Source organism: Balaenoptera borealis (assembly GCF_965194805.1).
Source record: "Balaenoptera borealis genome assembly, chromosome: 13".
NCBI classification, from domain to species: domain Eukaryota; kingdom Metazoa; phylum Chordata; class Mammalia; order Artiodactyla; family Balaenopteridae; genus Balaenoptera; species Balaenoptera borealis.
The window spans coordinates 35370799-35392434 of NC_138870.1; the positions used below are offsets into that span (position 1 = coordinate 35370799).

The 21636-nt window shown below is 37.0% G+C and overlaps 2 protein-coding genes across 24 annotated transcripts in view; one reads left to right on the forward strand and one right to left on the reverse strand.

Annotated features, from left to right (window-relative positions):
* Window positions 1–21636, forward strand: part of PPHLN1 (periphilin 1) — a 259607-nt gene that overhangs the window by 67469 nt on the left and 170502 nt on the right. For 2 of the 21 annotated variants that reach the window (XM_082349492.1, XM_082349477.1), the window contains exons 1-2: window positions 16326–16386; window positions 17010–17288. The exons of 7 other annotated variants lie outside the window; for them this stretch is intronic. In XM_082349492.1, coding sequence (XP_082205618.1) covers window positions 17249–17288 — 40 coding nt within the window. In that variant the 5' untranslated portion in view covers window positions 16326–16386; window positions 17010–17248. Of the gene's footprint in view, window positions 1–16243; window positions 16387–16714; window positions 16849–17009; window positions 17289–21636 lie in introns of those variants that run through there. 12 more of the 21 variants (XM_082349489.1, XM_082349482.1, XM_082349476.1 and 9 more) reach the window with 9 other exon arrangements.
* Window positions 1234–16254, reverse strand: ZCRB1 (zinc finger CCHC-type and RNA binding motif containing 1). 3 transcript variants are annotated; one of them, XM_082349496.1, is made up of 8 exons: window positions 16081–16254; window positions 14952–15037; window positions 11879–11907; window positions 6016–6127; window positions 5558–5665; window positions 2817–2929; window positions 2646–2721; window positions 1234–1835 (listed from the first exon to the last, which is right to left on the reverse strand). In XM_082349496.1, exons 2-8 carry the CDS (start codon window positions 15033–15035, stop codon window positions 1704–1706), a joined length of 654 nt encoding a protein of 217 aa, XP_082205622.1. In that variant the 5' UTR covers window positions 15036–15037; window positions 16081–16254; the 3' UTR covers window positions 1234–1703. The 3 variants fall into 3 exon arrangements, with proteins under 3 accessions (XP_082205622.1, XP_082205624.1, XP_082205623.1); XM_082349498.1 differs by lacking the exon at window positions 14952–15037; XM_082349497.1 differs by lacking the exon at window positions 11879–11907.

Consider the following 21636-nt stretch of genomic DNA (forward strand, 5'->3'; position numbering starts at 1 on the left):
TAGGAATTCTCTGAAACATTTTAATGCTTTCTAATAATCATTTTGTATGTATCATGCTTTATCTTTTGTTGATATTTAACTATTTGTGTTTTAAATTTTAAATAACAATATATACCTTTGTACATAAATATTTGTATTTCTGACTAGAACCCTAGGATAAAAGAGAATGTTATTTCTGGTTCAAACAACAGAACATACTTAATAGTTGATACTTGTTAAATTACCCTTCAGAAATTAGCCAGTGTATAATACAAGTATTCTTATGACATCTTCATCACCACTAATTTTTTTTAATTAGGTGAAAAAAACCTAATGTCCTACCAGTTGAATAGGATCTTTGATAAAATATTTTCATTTACTATTTTAAATTTTCTATATATTGTTTATGTCACTAGCTCATTTTCTATTCTGTTTTAAGGTATTCATATAAACTTTTCTATATTTTATAGCATGTTTTTTCCCAATTTTTTTCTTTGCTTTAAATTTGATGAATTAATGGGTGAAACAGAAAATAGAGTCCAGCATTCAATCTTTTTGTCTGGTCTCCTGAGATCTAGAAGATATTTTGCTGGTGAGGGGTTAACACTTTCATTGCCTTTATAGTTTTCAAAGTGGAAATATTTTTATTGCTTTTAGTAATTAAGAAACTAATAAATAGATGTTCTTTTAAAAAGCATTCAATAGTACAGAAATAGAGAAAGTAGAAAATTAAAGGCTCCATAATCCCATTCCCATATAACCATCTGCAAAAGGTATGGGAAGCTTCAGTCATAAATACAAAGAAATATAATACATGAAAAAAATAAGGCAATTATTAACTGTAAGAAAAATGTAATCATAGCACACTCATTAGCTCTGAAGTGTACAGTATTTCAATGGTCCTAAAATAAAAACAATAAAATATGGATTTAACCAAAAATTTTAACATAGCCATGTTGGGAAGGTGAAGGAGGGCAGAGGGGAGTACAGGAGATTGAAAAGTCTTCCTTCATCCTTTTATGGATTAAGTGGCAGAAATATATGCATTTTATTTAGCAAGATGTATGTACATGTGAAAAGACACAAATATAGAAGCTGGCTGTTTTTGGGGAATGGAACTTTGTGCCAAAGGACAAATTACTGCTCTTTGGTTACAAGCCTTTGAGAGCTACTTTACTTTAAATTTTATGGGTAATTACAATGTATCCAGATTGGGATAAAGCTAAAAGAAATAAGATGACAAAAACACCTACATTTAAAAATAAAATTCTCTTGAGAAATTTTTATTAACATTAATAACAATAAATCATTCAACCTTTTCAGTCTTTAAGAGGTTTTTGTTTTAAAGATGAAATTTATTTCAAAAGTCCTCAAATAAGCCAATCATGAATAAACTTTTATAATGAACTTCTCAAACAAATCTTTTTACTTATCTACCTTTTTTCTTGGGATGACAATAGCATTATTATGATAGTATTAAGTTTTCTTTTTTATTCAAATGAACTGTTTTCAAGATTAATGATATTAGCAAATCTTGATGCAAGATAAACATGATACTTTAAAATTACTTTTCAATTTCCTATGAACTATTTTAAAGTAAAAAAACTATTTGATACTAAGTGTTCTTATGGTCAAATTCTAAAAGTAATCTTTAGTCCCAATGGAACTTGGTACTCCAAGATGTAAAAAATTTTTTTAATGATATTGACATAATATATATAATTTTAATCACTAAGTTCCTCCTCATCACTGAAATATGTGCTTTTCTTTATCCTTGGGCGTCTTGAATCATCTGATGTTGAGGGACCCCCTGAACTGGGTTTCCATTTTCTTTGTTCTTCTTCAATTTTGGCTTGCTGTAATGTGGTTCAGAAAACAAACAAAACAAAATCAGGAATCTGTTTAATATTACTTATAGTCCAGTGATTCAAAACATGGCAAAACATACAACAAAAGTGCCAGCACTCTCTACCCTCCTAGCCGTGCAGACAGTTCTACTCCATTAAGATGCCATTTCCCCTGCCCCCAAGTTTTGTCCCAGTCTTACCATTTTAAGCAAAATTATTTTAGACAAGTTCTACTAATTAACAGGCATATGAAATGAAGCCTACTTGTCATCCCTGTTGGATGTGGGAATGTTACATAAAATACGACATTAGTTAACTAAAAGGAAAAAATAAATTGATGTATGCATTTACAATTTATCAACTACATTAAAACAAGTGGTTATATAAAATCAGGAAGTTATACACCCTTCTTCAAAAAATGTTTCGTATACTTGTATTAGGACCCTTAACGGTCAAAAATATGTTTTTGGTTTTGTTTTAAAATGAAGCTTCTTTTAAAACAGTATCTTCGATTTAATAAAATCTTTTCCATTGGGCTAAATTCACTTGAATCAAATAGTTCTGTTCAATTCTATAATGAAAACAGATTAAGACAGTAACAGTGTTGTGGGGCCCTTAAAATCTAGAAAGAACCGATAGGCACTTTTCCACCACACTGTTCTAAAGACCTTAAAGAAAGAGCCTATCTCCTAAAGTTTAGGGGCAAAGGGGAAGACAGAGGTTGCCATCAGGAGATGAGTAGTAAAGTAAGCAAGGAATATAAAACTATGAACTCCAGGCAGCTATGGCGTGGTGCCTTAGAAGAGAACTGTTCAGTACCTGGAAAGCTATGGCCTGACTGAGGCTGTCAAGAGCAGGATCTTCCCCTTCATCATCACTTTCTTCTACTTCTTCACTAAATTATTAAAAAAAAAAATCAGCATGCACTTAATCAACAGGAAAGAGACAGAAGCTACACAATGATGTATTTCTAAGAGTGGATATACATACATTTCTTCTTCTGGTTCAGGAATTTTCTTTTTTTTCTTTTTCTCTTTCTTCTTTGGTGGTTCACGTTCTCCAAGCATATTTTTAGGACAGGCATAACTTAAGTGTCCACTTTCCTTTTGTTTCCCATTAGAAAGGAAAGGAGAAATATTACATTTGTTGTGTTATTAACAGAAAACTTGGTGGTTCCTTAAGACTAAAATGTTTTAGAACTTAAGAAAGAATACTGTCACACAGGGGCTTCCCTGGTGACACAGTGGTTAAGAATCCACCTGCCAACGCAGGGGACACGGGTTTGAGCCCTGGTCTGGGAAGATCCCACATGCTGCAGAGCAACTAAGCCCGTGCGCCACAACTACTGAGCCTGCGAGCTACAACTACTGAAGCCCGTGTGCCTAGAGCCCATGCTCCGCAACAAGAGAAGCCACCGCAATGAGAAGCCCGCGCACCACAACGGAGAGTAGCCCCCGCTTGCCGCAACTAGAGAAAGCCCGCGCACAGCAACAAAGACCCAACACAGCCAAAAATAAATAAATAAATAAGTAAATTAATTTAAAAAAAAGAATATTGTCACACAGGGAATATACACAAAGAAATTACAACCCATTACTTTAATATTTAGAAGAGATTATGATATCATAACTCCCAATAAGGAAGTAGTTTAGTCGTTTCACTAAGAGTAAAAGAAGTTTTCTTCCTTCAAACATTTTAAATCTGAAGATTCAGGATATAAAATAATTCAAAATGTAAATGGACCATCTACCTTAGTTGTAAAAATTTTAAGTTATTATGATAAAATGGGGACAAAACTATTCCTAACTTCCAAGATGTTGCTGAACATTTTCTTTTAAAAACAAATGGAAAATTTAAAGTCTTCCTCACTTTTCCTATCAATTAATTTCATTCTGCTTCTTTCATATCTAGATTATACCTGCACTGTCCACTTATGGTAGCCACTAGCTATAATTCTCTTGTGGTTACTGAGAATGTGTCTGAACTGATACATACTGGACTGTGAAGACAGTATGAAAAAAGAATGTAAAATATTATAATTTAAAACAATTTTAATTACATAATTCAAATGAAAATATTTTGAATTAAAATATATTAAGTTTTTACCCTCTTTATTTTTTTTAATGTGGCTATTAGAACATTTATAATTAAATCTGTGGCTTGCATATGTTTGTATTTGACAGTGCTGGACTAGCCATAACATTATAATGAGCCATAACATGGTTTGAGTTGTAAAACGAGACAATGAATCTGTGTATTGGCTTACCAAAATACCTTTAGAAGTAATATGTGAGAATGAGGGTGTGCGGAGAGGCTGAGCCAGGATTAGAACAACAGAAGAGAAAAATAATCATGCTTTTCAGGTATATTTTACAAAGCATCAAATAGACTGTGTACTTTGTATACCTGGGGACATGGCTGAACCCAAGAGGTATTATTGTTAATGAACTGCTGAGAGGATGTACTCAGAGAACCATTTTTCAAACTGTTTCTGGAATAATGGTATACCAAAAACTGTTAACATATCCCATACAAAAAAAAAAAAAACGGGGGCAGGGGTTTAATAGTGAAATAGCTTTGGGAAAAATCAGGCTAAAATAAACGTAAACAGATTTTTGCGGGGGGAGTTTTAAGAAATATTATAATGTACTAAGTATAATATGACAAATCTATGGATCCACAAACCAAAAAGACAGATTAACAGATTCATCCAGGAGTTCTCGGATAATTTAATATTTACTGTGAATATGTGGATATATACTTCTCTATCTGACCATAACAACTCCACCCTCCTTTCCTTTCTTTTTTTTCTTCTTTATGATGGACTCTGGAACACAGGTTTTGAAACATTAACTTAGGTGTCAGAATCATAAAAATTGACAGAATGTACCCAGTGCCTTGCTTGCTCTCTCTTTCCATCCATCCATCCATCTATCTATTCACCCACCCATCTGTCTGTATATGTATATATTTTTGAGGGGGAGTGAGTGGCACTGGGGAAAGGACCACAACACATTTCCTTCTATTTTTCCATATGATCATGTAGCCAGGACAATGTCTCTCAGTCATCTTCTCTTCAGTAGAAAGCTCACCATTAACCTCTGGATCCTGCTTTTCAGTATATATAAAGACATTTTAGAAATAGGCAGCAACTAACCCAGACTGAAATTCTCTTGATACAACTATGGGCCTTGGGCAAAGTTGTGTTGTGGCTATACATCTCTCCTAATCACCCAAAGTTTAAATGGATAACAACAGATGATGAGAACTAGATAAGAAAATCTGGGTATAGTTCAGCTCCTGAACTATCAGCAGTACTAACAGGAGGGAAGACTTTTCAAAACAATATCCCATAGAGGATGGGTCATATCATAATGTTTTTAAGGACCTGTGATACTTAATCATTGGCAAAATGTTATAGAAACACAAAAATTTATGGGTCACTAAAATCTTTCAGACAATAATGTAAGTAATTAGTCTTAAACTTTTTAATCTAACAACTTTCAAAGGTTTGGAAACTGGAGAAAATACCATCCTATATTACCCAACTCAGGTTAACTTTACATACAACATTTCAATTGAGTTTACTTACATGAGTCTAGAGTCCCAAAGTAAAACTTTCATAACCCTATTTTAGCCATCCAGAAGTCTTGGAGAACACAAATAAAACACTGATGTGAAAAATACTTCAAGTAAACTATGGAAAATTATACAGTTTTAGGTATACTCACCCCACATTCATAACACTTAGATTTATCAAAGTAGTTTCGTCTTCGGATGAACTCAGCTGCTCTTCCATTGTCAATAGCAATGCTTGCTTTTATCACTCTACCGAATAACTAGAACAGAGAAAAATGCAAACGCAGAAGGATGTATTTCACTGAAACCTAAAACTACAGTTATTGGATCCCATTTCCTCAAACCTTCAATTCCATTTTATTTTTTAGATTATTTTAGCAATTGCCCACTTAGGTATGACAAATTCTTTCCTGTAGAATAGACTTTTATTCCTTATATTATACCAGTGTTTTGGGAACCCAGTACAGTTTCGACCTCTTTTCTGTAAGTTAAATACCCTCAGGACCTACTGATATCCATCAGACGTGACCATCCCCTCATCCCCACATTTTTAGCCTGGATAAGCACAAAGGCTTTTGGTTAAAAACCTTGTTGGGAATGAATGGCTTACCTGTTTGTTGTTTATTGCCCTGGTACAGTTCTGTGCAGAGTCTTTATCCAAAAATAAAATAAATGCAACCCCTTTACTCTTCCTGGTATCTTTATCTTTCATTATAGTAACCCTTAAAGCATAAACAAATAGCCAGTTAAAAATAATGAGGCAGCAATAAACAAAATATATGAATAAATACTTGAAAAACTCAAGTGGTCAAAAAGGGTTAATAAAACATTTATAGAATAAGCAAGGAAATTAATATATTTGACAAATAGCTAACTCTTCAAAGTCATGGGATATCAAGAAGAATGGAAATGGGAAAGTGTGATACTGATTTCACACAAGTGAACACAGCTATGATTAGGAGTATCTGATAAATCTAACATTAATCGGAGGTTGAAGGATGAAGAGATTAGAGACAATGGAATCTTGAGGAGTAAGCATAATTTCTCTTCTCTACTGACTCCCTCACTCTGCAGGAAAAAACAAAACAAAACAAAACTGAGATGTTCTCTTCTACCCAAAAAGTAAAGTGATTTACTCAAATTATTTTTTTCTAGGTGTTAGAACATAACTATAATCTTAATATTCTTTTAAAGAATCTCCATTTCTGTGCTTCTTAGCCATACTACCCAAGGTACGTAAGTGGTAGGGATGGTCATAAGAGAACAGAGCCTGTTCTTTCTCCTGATGCTTTACCCATGCCTAGTCCTGTGGTCCTCGCTCATCATATGTCATTAAATACAGTTTAAGAAAATATTCAACAGGGCTCTTTGGAGAAATGGCTGACTCCAAGTCTGGGATAGGGTATGTACAAGATGAAATTGGAACATCTTGTTATGCCAGAAAGGAAGTACTGGGGCTTCCCTGGTGGCGCAGTGGTTGGGAATCCGCCTGCCGATTCAGGGAACACGGGTTCGAGCCCTGGTCCGGGAGGATCCCACATGCTGCGGAGCGGCTAAGCCTGTGCGCCACAACTACTGAGCCTGCGCTCTACAGCCCATGAGCCTCAACTACTGAGGCCCGCATGCCTAGAGCCCGTGCTCCACAACAAGAGAAGCCACCGCAATGAGAAGCCTGCATACTGCAAAGAAGAGTAGCCCATGCTCGCCGCAACTAGAGAAAGCCCACCTGCAACAACAAAGACCCAACTCAGCCAAAAATAAATAAATAAATAAATTAAAAAAAAAAAAAAAAAAAAAAGAAAGGGAGTACTTGAAAAAAAAAGTAATGATGGGGCATGGCACAAGAACAGAGAAGCCAGTTGGAGGGAGCACCCATTGGCCAAATCTAGGACAGTCTGAGTACCAAAATAATTAAATACAGTAATGAATTATAAACCACATAAAAAAGGAATTCATAAGTCCATACTGATAATAAATAAAAGGGGGAGAAAGGAGAGCTGCTGAATGCCAAGGGATGACTGGTGAATGTATAGGGAGTGCTAGAGTTGGAAAATCACCATTTGCAACAATCATGGTACTGCATCAGGCAAGAATTATCAACAAATGCTATGTCTAAAATGAAATTTTTATGTGGAATAGGATGTTTGCATTGTCTTAAGAGTGTCTCCCACTGACTGCTTCTTAGTTGCAAAGGGAAAAAAAGTAATTATACAGTGGAGAAGTTGGTTAACATCTTGACTGGGTGATCAAAATTAATATCACTAATGAGGGACAGATGCATGTTGTATGAATCCAGATGTGACACCCTCAGAACACATCACCCAGAGAGGATACCAGCCAAGAATACATAACCACCATATAATCATGAGGCAACATCAGGAAAACACAAAATGAGGGGAAAAAAAGATGGGTTAGAGCTATATTATTTATAAATGTTCCAGATTAAAGGAGGCTGAAAAGATAGGACAGTTAAAATAACACCTAACTCTAGACTGGATTCTGTACTAGAGGCAAAAAATTCTATGTGGGACATTATTGGGTCAACTGACAAAACTGGAACGTGGATGACTGATTCAACAAAAGTACTGTATCAGGATAAATTTATGAGTTTGGTAACTGTACTGTGGTTATATAACATATAACCCTATTGTATTTTTAGGAAATACACACTGAAGTATTTAGGAGTAAAGGGTGATGATGTTTATAACAGCCTCAAATGACTCACAAAAACAAATTGTGTGTGTGTATGTATACACATAGATATATATAGACATACTCATATAGGGGTGTGTGTGTATGTGTGTGTGTGTGTGTGTATATATATATATATATATATATATATATATATATATATATATATATATACACACACACACACACACATACACACACACAGCCCCCCATACATGCACACACATTGGGGAGAGAGTGCAAATGATAAAGTAAATGGGGATAAAATGTTAATAAGTGAAGAATCTGGGCAAGGGATATTTTGATGTTCTTTGTACTATTTTTGTAACTTATAAATTTGAAATTATTTCCAAATAGCAAAAAAAGAGACAAAGCTCTAAGACAAAGCTTAATAATTTTCTAAAAACTGAATTAACAGGAAAACAGACAAGAGAACATGAATGAATAAATAAACAGAAATTTGATTTAGTATTACATTTCACATATTGAAATTTATTTTATTTGGATTTGGGATTAGGTACCTATAGAGTCATTGGAATGAAATTGGTAAAAAGATGCCACTATATTAAGAGAAGTGATGTCTTATTTCATTAAAAAATATATGTTACAATAATTTAGGGAAAAATGGACAACAAAAATGGTTTACTTTCTCAAAAGGCTGCATCTGTTTATTCATTGGGCTTAGAAGGAAGGAAGAGAAGTCAAGCACTTGATGCAGCTCAAGTATAGGCTGGTTTTCTTCAAAGCCACACCAGTTAGCATAAACAGGAAAGTTTTTAACCAATTTTGAAAGGAGTATAAAGTAAGATAGTTACTTTAACTTTTTAAAAATTTCATAATGTTTGTGATGGTAAGTTAAAGTCATAAATCATTTTTTTGAAAGTACTATTTGGAAGTGTTAGCTTTCTAAGTCATACTCAGCTAATGATCTCTTTCATCTGTCCTCTCTTTTCCATTCCCACTGCTTTTTTTCTTGTCCACGGTGGCACTACTGTTTCCATAATCTATTCTTACTGGTTCCCTTGATGCTAATTTACGCTCATCTGCTAGTGGAAAAGTCTTCTACTTGAGGAGTAAATAAAATCACTTATTCCTTTGCTCAAAAATCTTTGTTCTTCAAGTTGCCTATTCTTTGGTCCAGCAATCAATATCCTTCATGATTATGGCTCCCATTTCCCTCATCTTTCACTGCTCCTCACTTGCAAACTATGAGGTCTAGCCACAAGAAGGCACTCAGTGTTCATGGAGCATGGCCTGAACTTCCCCTAAACTGGTGCCTCTGTTCATATGGCTTCTATCCGCTTTCAAATCTCAATGTTTTGCCCATTAAAATTTCACTCCTTCTTCAGGGTTCAGAATGTATCAGTTCTTAACTGGAAATAATTTCCTCTCCTTTCTTTTCTGCTTGTCTCTACTGAAATCTCTGTATAAACAAGGCCTCACCTCCCCTATTCAAAAAATTTATTTTTGCAGTAATAACAAATCTTTACGTTTGGATACATATGATGGAATTTTTACTCTATTATTTGCCAGGCACCTCTCTAAGCTTTATCTATAAAATGTTCCTTTCATCTCACCTATTTTGATATAAAAATCTTCTTTAAGATTGTTTCTGTAACCCCTATTAATCCTACCTCAATATGTTAAAACAAAAAGACAGATACAAATGGGAAAGCAGTTTCTCAAAAGCGTGCATCCATTTGTTTGTTCATGTGGCCATTCAGTCTTTCCATTAGCCTCAAGCACAGGTACTAAGCACTGGCAATAGGACAGGTTTTTATCCCCAGGAAAAGGCTTACAGTCTAGAGGTGGAGAAAGACCTATAAACCAATTAAAATACATTACTTTGATAGAGGTACCTTCTACGGTAACAGAAAAATAATTTCATCAAGGATTTAAAAGGACAAACCTAGGATGATTCCCATGTCTCTAGCATGGGAAAAAAGCTAGATGGTGGTACCATTTCCTGATATAAGGTAGATGATGTACTCATTTAAGCACATGAAGTGAAGCAGACACTATTCTGGGAAACCTGGATGTCATCCATAACACCTCCTTCTCGCTCACCCAACCCTTACATACAAAGTAAATATATCACTAAGTATTACCCATTTTCCTGCCTAATGATCTCTCAAATCTGACCAGTCTTTACCTCTCCACCTGTATCATCTTAGTCCAAATTTCTCCCCTGGGCTATTGTTATATCTTTTGACTGGTCTCCCTGCATCTGCTCTTGTTCCCCTCCAATCCAATCTCTACACTGAAGCTGGATGGAATAAGCTTCTAAAAATTCATATCATGTCACTCCCTCACTTAAAATTATTTAATGGATTCTTGGTGTCCTTAGAGGAACCTGCTTCCATCTCTGGACCTGTCTTGTGCTTTCTCCCTCTTGCTCACTCATCTCAAGCCACACTGGCCTTCTTTCTGTTTCTTGATCTTGCTTTATTTTCTCTTGCCACAGGGCCTTTGCACAAGCAAGTCCCGCTACCTGAAATGTTCCTCCCATTCTTTTAACCTACTTAACTCTTACTCAGCCTCTAGGTTTCAACTCAAAGGATAATGACTTAGGTAAATCTACCCTGACTCTCTAGCCTAGATCAGGTCTTCCCTGTTTATAGGTGCTTATAACTCTGTGTCTAACTTCATAGCATTCTCATGGCTTATAATTATGTATTTGTACGGAAATTCATTCAGCGATTCTGACAGGGAAAAATCAAGAAAAGGTAAAGGTTAAAGGAATAGGCTGGAATCAAACTATTGGATTCAAACCTTGGCTCCACTGCTAACCAGCAATATGATATTAGGTTTACTGTGTGCTTCAGTTTTGTCATTTATAATATCAGGATAATAACAGTAGCTACCTTAAAAAGTAGTTGTGAGACTTTAATGAGATAATTTATGTAAAGATATTAGAACAATGCATAGCGTATTTATGTGTTCATTGTTACATATCATCATTATTAGTGTTCTGATTGATAATGATCACTGTTTGAAATTCTGAAGACCTAGTAGCATTTTTGATGATTTTTTAATAGAGAAGTAAGTTTAAAAGAAGTTAACCTCAGGATGCAGATGAACTTCAACCGTTTAACATCCATTTGTCAAAGCTAAAAGAAAAACAACTAGGCAAGATAAATATGCTCTAAATTCTTGGGATTTTAAATACGACTTTAAATTTATACCAGAACATATTATTAGTTGTAAGATAGAATAACACTATCTTGCTTTTACTTTACACTCTCATTAACCCTGCATTGTTCAAGAGTCAACTGTGTTTGTTTTTATATTCTATTTGTTTGACAAATAATAATCCATTTATAGTATACTTGATAACACACCTCCTAGTACCTAAAATATATATTTAATCAGAGCCTTTAACTTATGTCTTATATTGGATAACAGGATCAGTTTTAGTTCTTAGTAATATGGTACAAAATTATATTATTTAAATAAATTAGGCCATATAAAGGAATACCATGAAATCATTACATACAAGGATGTATCTATATAGTACATGGAAAGATATTTATGATATGTCAAGTTAAAAAAAAGACAGCAAAATTGCATGTATAGAATTGTCTTTTAAAACTTGTCTATAGATATTTATGTATATTAAAAAATTACTGAAATATACATAAAATGTTAACAGTAGTATTATTTCTTTTTTATATCAAATATCTGTTTTATAGAAAATAGTAAATCTACTTCCATTAAGAAAATAATGGAGAAGTAAATTCCGATAGACTTTTAAATGAAGTTTCCAAATCTGATATACTTACTTTACAACTTTGCCATACTTGGAAAATATCTGAAACAAATAATAATAATTATTTGCAATAATTATTTCCACATAATAATTTGCAATTTAATTTAAAATCATAAGAAAACATTAAACTTTCAGGCTGTATATACTGACCACATTGTTTGTTGTAGTTTATGAAAATTTTTAGCCTATGGTCTATAAGGCAAGCCCTAGAAGATATATTTTTTTAGTGACTAGCATAATACTCTTTTTTTGGCTACTGGTGTCACAGGTATTTGCCTTAGTTCCTAAATTTCTGACAGAAGAAAAAAAAAAACACTCTTCATATGTGGTAGATTGAAGCCACACACATTGCACAGCTGAGTGTTCCTGTGGTATATCCATGACAACTATCAACCCCACCATAGCGCCAGAGAAATCTTGTGCTTCAACTATCAATGTTGTGGAATATCACTGTTCCTGGCCTACCCCCAACCCCATCAAGCAATCACTATGTCAGAAGACAAATCCTTACGTAGACTGTTTATAAAACAAAAAAGCTTCTATAATGAAAAATCCATTCCCATCAGTCTCCATCTGCCCACCCTAATATGTTGGTGGTACTTTACAGTTGGCCCTTTCTTCCCTTTTACATCTACATCTTCACTCTAAGCAATCTCATCTACTTCTACTGTTTCAGCCGGTCCTATTTATTATATAATGCTTCGTACAAAAGTCCTTCAGAATACATTAATGTATGTAATCAGTAATAATAAATGCTTGAGTTCTGTAAGTTGTGTAACCATGGAACATAGTATAACTGGATTGCAGTGTTAGTAATACTGAATTCTGAAGACCAAAAAGACAGTTTTCTTTTTTTTTTTTGTGGTTTGCCTTTCATTTTCTTTTTTTAAAAAAATTTACTTTATTGAAGTATAGTTGATTTACAATGTTGTGTTAGTTTCTGGTGTACAGCAAAGTGTATATGTATATATACACACATATACATGTGTATATATATATATATATATATATATATATATATATACACATACTCTTTTTCATATTTTTTTCATTATGGTTTATTACAGAATATTGAATACAGTTCCCTGTGGTATACAGTAGGACCGTGTTGTTTATCCATTCTGTATATAATAGTTTGCATCTGCTAATCCCAAACTCCCAATCCATCCCTTCCCTACCACTCCTCCCCCTTGGCAACCACAAGTCTGTTTTCTATGGCTGTGAGTCTGTTTCTATTTTGTAGATAAGTTCATTTGTGTCATATTTTAGATTCCACATATAAGTGATATCATACGGTATTTGTCTCTCTTTCTCACTTACTTCACTTAGTATGATAATCTCTGGGTCCATCCATGTTGCTGCAGATGGCATTATTTCATTCTTTTCTATGGCTGAGTAGTATTCCATTGTGTGTGTGTGTGTGTGTATGTATATCTATCTATCTCACATCTTCTTTATCCATTCATCTGTTGACAGACATATAGGTTGTTCCCATGTCTTGGCTATTGTGAACAGTGCTGCTATGAACATAGAGGTGCATGTATCGTTTCAAATTATAGTTTTTTCTGGACATATGCCCAGCAGTGGGATTGCAGGATCATATGGCAACTCTACTTTTAGTTTTTTGAGGAACCTCCATATTGTTTTCCGTAGTGGCTGCACCAATTTACATTCCCACCAACAACGTAGGAGGGTTCCCGTTTCTCCACACCCTCTCCAGCATTTATTGTTTGTGGACTTTTTAACGATGGTCATTCTGACCAGTGTGAGGTGGTACCTCATTGTAGTTCTGATTTGCATTTCTCTAATAATTAGCTATGTTTAGCAACTTTTCATGTGCCTATTGGCCATCTGTATGAAAGACAGTTTTCTACATAACATTTCTAATGGCTTCTCATTTCACTCAGAGTCCTTACCGTTATCTGTGCAAGCCCTATAAGGCACCCCTGAATGGGCTTACCTCTGACTGCCCCTCCTCTTCTCTCCACTTTATTTACTCTGTCTGCCTGAAATGCTTGTCCCCCCTAGACAGCTGCATCGCGGCCTCTTACTTCCTTCATGTCTTAATCGAAAGTCACCTTCCTAAAGTAAAATTTCACCCCCAACCTAACATTTAATAACCCTCCTTTCCTGCTTTATTTTGTCTCCTTAGCACCTAACACCTTAGCATTAACTTAGTATCTAACAAATAACATCATCTGAATTTTTTATATTTCAAATTGTTTCTCTATCTCGCTACATTGTGAGTGCCAAAAGGGAGTTTCATCTTTTTGTTCACTGATGTGTACCTAGTACTTGTAAGTGTTCCTTGGCATATAGTTAAGTGTTCAATAAAAAGAGATGTCTCTATTTTGATACAAGGAAGGACACTAAAGTTTGTTTTCTTCTCTGTTCTTGGAGAGTCAAGCTATCTTAATTAATCAAGTACTATGTACCACCTATGCAGCATCTCTCTACTGTACTTAACATCTACCCAAAGTAGCAGAGAAAAGAGGGCACACTTGTAGATAGGACTCATGTCATTCCTACCAGTCCCTCTCAACCACCCATCTGCAGGACAGGCACAGAAGGAAATTTTGTTCTCTGTAAGGCAACAAGGTGAAAGAAGATGTTGGCAGGGATTTTTTTCTCCTCCAGTCACCCCTATCCTGAATTGAAAACAAACTTTATTAAACTGTTAAGTTTTTGCCACATATATAAATTAAGATATACTTTCAGAATTGGAGGATTAGGAAAGGGATCTCTTTTGCTTCCATCAGCCCTTCCTCCAAAACCTCCACCCCACTACCAGTTTCAAAAGCCAAGTAAGCAAGCAGGAAAAATCAGCATCATTATGCTAGTAGTGTCTTCTGTGTTTATAAAAAACTTGTTATCCTCTATAAAGCACTGGGAATTCTCTTTGGAAATTACAAGTGTCTAATTTTTTTCACTTACTTATGCTTGCCATAGAGGTCTTTGATATTAATGATCTAAGTGCATTGTAATGTATTTATTATGAATTTTGCCTAAGAGAACTGTTTGCTGAAGCTACATTTGTATCTCAGACAGAGAATTCAGTAGATAACAATACTAATACAAAAACTTACCCGGTATAAGTCATTGTTGGTCAGGGAAAAGGGCAGGTTGGATACATACACTGTGCTTTTACTTGGGGCCAATCCACCACTCATTTCTAAAAAACAAACAAACCAACCCAGAAGCAATCTAAACCAGGTATTCTTCATTCCAAGTAAAACCAATACTATAGACAAGTGACAAATTTATATACTTTCCTTCTTAGTAATACTCAGGAAACGTTGACTCCAGCTGGGTGAATTAAGGAATTTCTTTTCTCCAGACACCACTTAAAGGAGTTTTCTGGTCCTCCTTTCAAGTAGATTCTTTACACTAACCCCTTTCAGTGATGGAATATGGCGTGAGTGGAGAGGTGAGTTTCAAACAGATGAAGGAAAAACTCTGAGGCTACTCTTAACCTCCCCTCAGGCTGAGAGCAAGAAAGTGCTTTCAGATATGCCTAATACCTTGCCTACCCACGAGAGGAAGAGCCTGGGAGCTCAGAAAGAACCTTAGCTGTTGATTTTCACTAATTTGGCTGGGTAACTTTTTGGTTGTCTTAATATTTTTCTCTGGAGCGGTGCTAAGAGGAAATTTCAGCCTCACATTTTGACGATGTAAAAAAAGTTCTTTCAAATCTCTAATTTTGCATATTATTGCTAAATTATGAAATGATACATTTCATTATTGGAATAGTTTTCAGTACCCTGAAGGGTATTGACCTGTATATGTATTTTTCAGTTTACAAATATAATCTGTAATTCACTTTCATACCGTATATAGCAAAGTCAGCAAATTATCTCTGAAAATGATATCAGACTCAACCAAGTTCAAATTTTCGATTTAAAAAGTGTGTGTGGTGTGTATTTACGATCACAAATATCAAAATACTGATTCTAAGGCGTGCCAGTTCGCGATGTAATGGGAAAACCGCTTGATGCTTGGGATGTTTTGGGGGACAACTTTATCGACAGGTCGCTTTTTAAAAGCTTCCAACTGAAACTCTTCACACGTTAGCCGTTCTGGTGAGAATGGCGAGGGCAGGCAAAAGTAAAGGTCCTGGAATAAAAAGGGTGGCGGGAGAGAGGGGCAAATGTTTCCGGCAGCTGGGTCTGGGGAGGAGCCCGCAGGGAGAAAGGCCGCAGCTGGGTAGGCGTTTACCTTCAGGTGGGGCAGGCCCGGGAGACTAGAAGAGCGCGAGCCCTCAGCTCACTCGGGGCTCAACCCCGACTGTTCGTCGCCCCTTGCAGCTGCCTTGGCATCACGGGTCCTGGGAGGGGTCAGGAGCCGGCGACAAGAAGTTAGCAGCAGTGCCTCTTCCAGGATCTCCTTTGACCCAAGCCCCGGAGGCGGGTCTAGGGGCGGGCGCTTTTGCTGACGTCTTGGCGCGCGCCGGAAGTGCCTCCCTGGGAGCGCGGCGGCGAGTGGACGTCTACGTTTACGGGGTCTCCCGGCGGCCCAGAGTCGGTGAGCGCATTTTACCTTTCCGAGAGGTGGACGGGGATGGGCATGGGCTGCTACACCGGGGAGAGGGGAGGGCGCGGGCGGGCGGGCCTTTCCGCGGCGGAACCTGGAGTCTCCCGCTGCATTTGAATCGTGCAACGATTCTGCTCCTGCGGTTGAGGGTGGAGAGACGCAGGGGAGTTTGGAATAAAGGAAAGTGTTGAGTCTGTGATACAGGTTCGCTTTTCTTTAGCATCGTAATATGCAAAAAGAGGACTGAACTAGGTGACTTCAATGAGCCGAGGTCAGTTAGTAAGTCGGTAAATTTACTGAATGTGTTCGACGTACCCAGTTCGGTTATAGGCACTTCGGGAGCTACAAAAAAGTGTAAAGCGGCCTTTTTCTGGAGGATATCTCAGTCTCGTTGGGGAGACAAGGTCAACCTGGGGAGACTCGGATTCACAGAATGACTCATCCTGAGTATTGGTATGGACAAATATTAACTTTCTTGGCACCTTTTTTCTTCCTGTAAATCTATAATGGGCACACACTGCTCTTTCCCCAAGTGGCTGTAAACAGGCCCGTCATTCCGACAGAAAAACCAGAAAATAATGCAAGGTAGTTTATACTTAACTTCTACCCACCAGCACACACAGACCAGGCCTCTAACCACTCCCTGGGAGCCTGCGTGCCAGCAGCCTGGAACTCAGAGCCTCTCCTGGAGCCTGCACAGTCCATCCAGACTGAAGCCGATGTCTTCTAGAGAGACGGAAGTGCAATCCAGCCAGGGCGCAGCAGAATTTTGAGAGGCCCGAATGCCTCCGCGTCCACCAGGGGACCGCTGGGACTAATTCTCTTGGCAAACTTGTGGCCAGCCAAAACTGCCATGCTTCACATCCCTGTTATCCTTGGTTACCGTCCAAGATGTAAGCCCCTTTGGTCTTCTATGCTACACCCCCATCCCCGTGCTGCTTTGTGCTCGCTCCCTCTGCCTTGATTTAGGCTTTCACTGCTTCTCCCTACTTTTCTTCCACATTTCACCCCTCAACACAACAACTGTGCTCTCTGAAACCTTTCTTCCTTGCTTAACAAACTTTTACTTACTCAGCCTCTTTATGGAAATTTTCTTACGTCTCCTGACTCTAACTAACACTTGTTTTTTCCTTCCAGCCCTTTCAGTTGAGCCCTTTCTCTTGACACCTGCGTTTGTGGGTGAGTCATGGCTCTAGCCATATGGAACTGATTTCACTTTCTTAATGCTTTTTTCTTCAGTCAGCGTCTTTGCAAAAGTTCTTTGATTTTCCTGATCCCTACCCTACGTTTTTCTGGATAATTCCTATACCTGCTAAAGATCTCAGTTTAGTCAATTTCTCTGAGGGGTGTTCCCTGACTTCCCATAGACAGAATTAGGTACCCTTGCTGTGTGCTAAGTGCCCTCTACTTTCCTTTTAGTAGCACTTATAGGATGTATCCTGATTGCTTATCTCTTTGTCTTTGCTACTAAGCTAGGCTTTTGGGGAGGGACTGTATTTGTCTTGTTTACTTTTGTAACTCCACTGCCTAATAGGCAGTCAAGTATTTCTTGAATCATTGCAGTTGCTGCAGATACAGCCTCAGAAGTCAGGCGGTTGATGTCATCTCCTGACTTTAAAATGTAAAAATCTTTCAAAAGACATCAGCTGCTACTCAGCTACAGCTGATTGTGGCTGTGTGACTGTGTGATCCCAGCGTTGCCAGAGTGTCCAGTTTTTTCAAGGAAAGTTGGAAATATAGTTTCTTAAAGGGTTATCTTCCAGTTTTTAAGTGTGGTCAATGGACTAAAGTTTTATTAAAAAAAAAAGAAACCTGGGCCAAACATAAGTCACACGTGGCTTCGCAGTCATTGTTATGGAATCTTTTGTAAGTGTTGTAGGGTTCAGAAATGGGCTTTCTGGAGAATAATAGATTTTGAACTGGGCCTCTATGGATGTTTGGAAGTTGAGTGAGAGAACGGAAAGAGGTATTGCGGTTTGGGAAATAAGACAGCTCCAGGGTAGTGTTTGTTACTTTGTGACACAGTGAGGAGGAAGGCATGAATGATCCTTTCCGAGAGAACAGAAGTTTAGGTGAGATGGTAGAAGGGGGCATGTAAAGGGCAGAGATGTTTGGATTTGTTACAGTTAATTAATAAGAAACTATTTGGGTTCTTGATCAGGGAAACTTCAGATATGAATGACATATTAGCAAAGTTAATTGAGTATCCCTTTTTAAGGGTGAAATGGAGGGTAAAAGACAGGAAGGAGGCTGACCACTAAAGACTGTAAACTCCATCCAGATGTGAAATAAGATTTAGATTTGAAAATATTACACACAAACTTTGCCTATTTGAGTAATTTCCATTACTTGATCACTTATGATGAACAATCAAGAATCTACTACTAAGTATTTAATACTTACATAAAAGAAGTTTCCTTAAAGCAGTGAAAAGTCAAGTAACTTGTGAAACTACTAAAGAATGCAGTACTTTAACAGTACTAAGTTCTATTGTTCGTTATGAAGCAATCAGCGATCTCCTTTCCTCTAGCCTCTTCACCTTCAGTCCTTCGTGTATACTGCCAGGTTAATGTCATTTGGAATGACATTTTCCCCCCTCACCTTATTTCTAGGTTTAAAAGCCTACAGGGAGCTCCTCCTCTAGTTTTTCTCATTTTTCTTTTTTAAGTATTTAGTTGGCATGTATCTTTATTTTTTTAAAATTTATTTATTTTATTTATTTTTGGCTGCGTTGGGTCTGTTGTTGCGCGGGCTTTCTCTAGTTGCAGTGAGCGGGGGCTACTCTTCATTGTGGTGCGCGGGCTTCTCATTGTGGTGGCTTCTCTTGTTGCAGAGCATGGGCTTTAGGCACACGGGTTTCAGTAGTTGCAGCACGCAAGCTCAGTAGTTGTGGCACACGGGCTTAGTTGCTCCGCGGCATGTGGGATCTTCCCGGACCAGGGCTCAAACCCGTGTCCCCTGCATTGGCAGGCGGATTCTTAACCACTGCGCCACCAGGCAAGTCCCTGTTTTTTTTGCTTTGTTGTGCCATTTAATGCCCTTGAATTTTGTTTTCTCTGTCCTTGCCTGTTTGCTTTGTGAAGCAAGGTGATATGGTGGAAAGGGCTTGGTTTTTAAAGTCATACAGGCCTGAGTCTGATTCCAGGCTCCGTATGCCTCTGAGATTTGAGATTTTCAGAGCCTCTGTGTTTTTTTTTCTGGAATGGGAGGGATAATATCTCCTTCAGGGGAGGAAATGAAAGCTTGTTGAATACCTATGCAGGCTCATTTCCCACTCCTTTGCAATGCCAATCTTCTGCCCTGGTCGTTTGTATCTTTCTCATGGACGTTTTATCTTCCCCAATTCCTTTCTGTTTTCTTGGATTCTACCATTGACTGTTGTTCATCCACATTTAAGCACTCTCTCAAGATTAAATTTTCTTGGCTTTTTTTTAAGTATCATTGCCTGCATTTATCTCTCCCTGGGCACTGAACAATGATTAATTCCTGTGGATTCTTTATTTTGACCATTTTAATTGACATCCAATGTTATTTTTTTTTCTTCACAGACTTTATATTCTAAAATTCATTTTTGTTTTAGATGTCTGGAATTTTAAACATTTTCAAGTAGAAGTAGTATTATGTAATTTTTAGGTTCAAGTCAACACTTAAAAACTTCTTGTTTTAATTTAGGATATCAGGAATATGTTTACCTTGCTTTAACATCAATGGATCTCATCCTAAGATAAGTTTAAGATTTAAAAAAAATGTCCCAGGCAACTGTATAGGGATTTCAGAGGACAAGACCTAGGCATTAGTATTTTTTTTAAAGCTCTTTAGATGATTCTAATATGCAGACAGGGTTGAGAATCATTGATTTAGGTGCTAGAGCTAAAGGATTCTCATTGGTACCTTTTGCTCAGAAATGAAGTGGCATTAGTGTCATGAGAAGTGTGATAGGAGCCATAATCTAATAGTGCTCATTGGAAGTTTTCTGAGTAACCAAAAGGTACAAACTAATATTTAGGTTTTTCAGAATGGCTCACGTAGTGGTCATATGAATAATATATTTATTTGATCAATATTTAATAAGTACCTTTACTGTGCTAAGCAACAGGAGTAAGAAAGGTACACATTCATTGCCTTTGCAGTGGTGTTTAGTTTGGGAGGGAGGAGAGGAAGGAAAGTAAATTGAATATAATGTTACATAGCACTAGTATAGCAGGGCGCTTTAAGGGGCCCAAAGGAGGAACACTTTATTCTTTCTGGAGAATATAAGAAAAGTTTACATTTGAGCTGAACCCTGAAGGAAGAGTAGAGGGTGAAGGCAAATAAGTAGAAGAAAGATATTCTAGGCAGGAGAAAAGCATGCCATGATATGGTGGTGAGAAATAGTGGCACACTTGCAGAACAAGATGTAGTTTGTTATGTCTGGAGGTTCTGGAGGCTGTTGGGGAATTGGTAGGAGGTGAAGCTGGAATGGTAGGAGCAAGGTCATAAATAAGCTTTTTCAAGTTTAGGCTGAGACTTCATTCTTTAGGATATGGGGAATAACAGAGATTTTAAAATAAGATGTCTTATCAGAATGAACACTCTGGCTACAGTTTGCTGAGTGTAAGAGGTGACATCAGAAGCAAGGAGACCAGTGTTTTACTGTTAGGGAGTCCAATGGCTAGATTAAGAGCATATGAACAAAGACAGTGGTAGCTGGGTTAGGGAAGTGGAGATACATGTGCCTTATATATTGAGGTGGTAGATAAAACTGGATTTAGTTACTTAGATATGAAAAGTTTTGGGTCTTGTGTGACTCAGGTTTCTGATTTGGGCCTTTGGGTATCTGATATAGTGTCATTGACCAAAATGAGGAAGACAGGAGATAAAGCAGTTTTCTGAGAAGTGTGAAGAGTTGTTCTGGCATATGAAGTTGGAGGTGCTGTGAGATACCCTCTTGAAAGGAAGTGGAGACGTGGGAATCATTTATCCAGAGGGGGCATGTTACCAGCTTTAATAGATTTACTCCATGAATACTGAGCACATACATTGTGCAAACTATTCTAGGTCCTTAATATTAATCAGTGAACAATGTAGAGATCCCTGCTTTCATATAGTTCACATTCCTAGTAGCAAGGGACCAATAATATACATCAAAGTTATATAGTATCTTGGATGATTAGTGCTGTGAAAAAAAACAGCAAGATTAGGGGGATCTGGTAGAAAAATGACTTTAAGAAGACATTGGAGGTGACATTGAAAGGTTAACCA

Coding starts and splice junctions, on each gene's coding strand:
- ZCRB1 (XM_082349496.1), bottom strand. CDS start 15,035: ATGAGTGGTGGATTGGCCCCAAGTAAAAGCACAGTGTATGTATCCAAC. Junction 11,908..14,951: donor CCAACAATGACTTATACCGG/GTAAGTTTTTGT, acceptor TATTTGTTTCAG/ATATTTTCCAAGTATGGCAA. Junction 1,836..2,645: donor GTCAGGCCATAGCTTTCCAG/GTACTGAACAGT, acceptor ACCACATTACAG/CAAGCCAAAATTGAAGAAGA.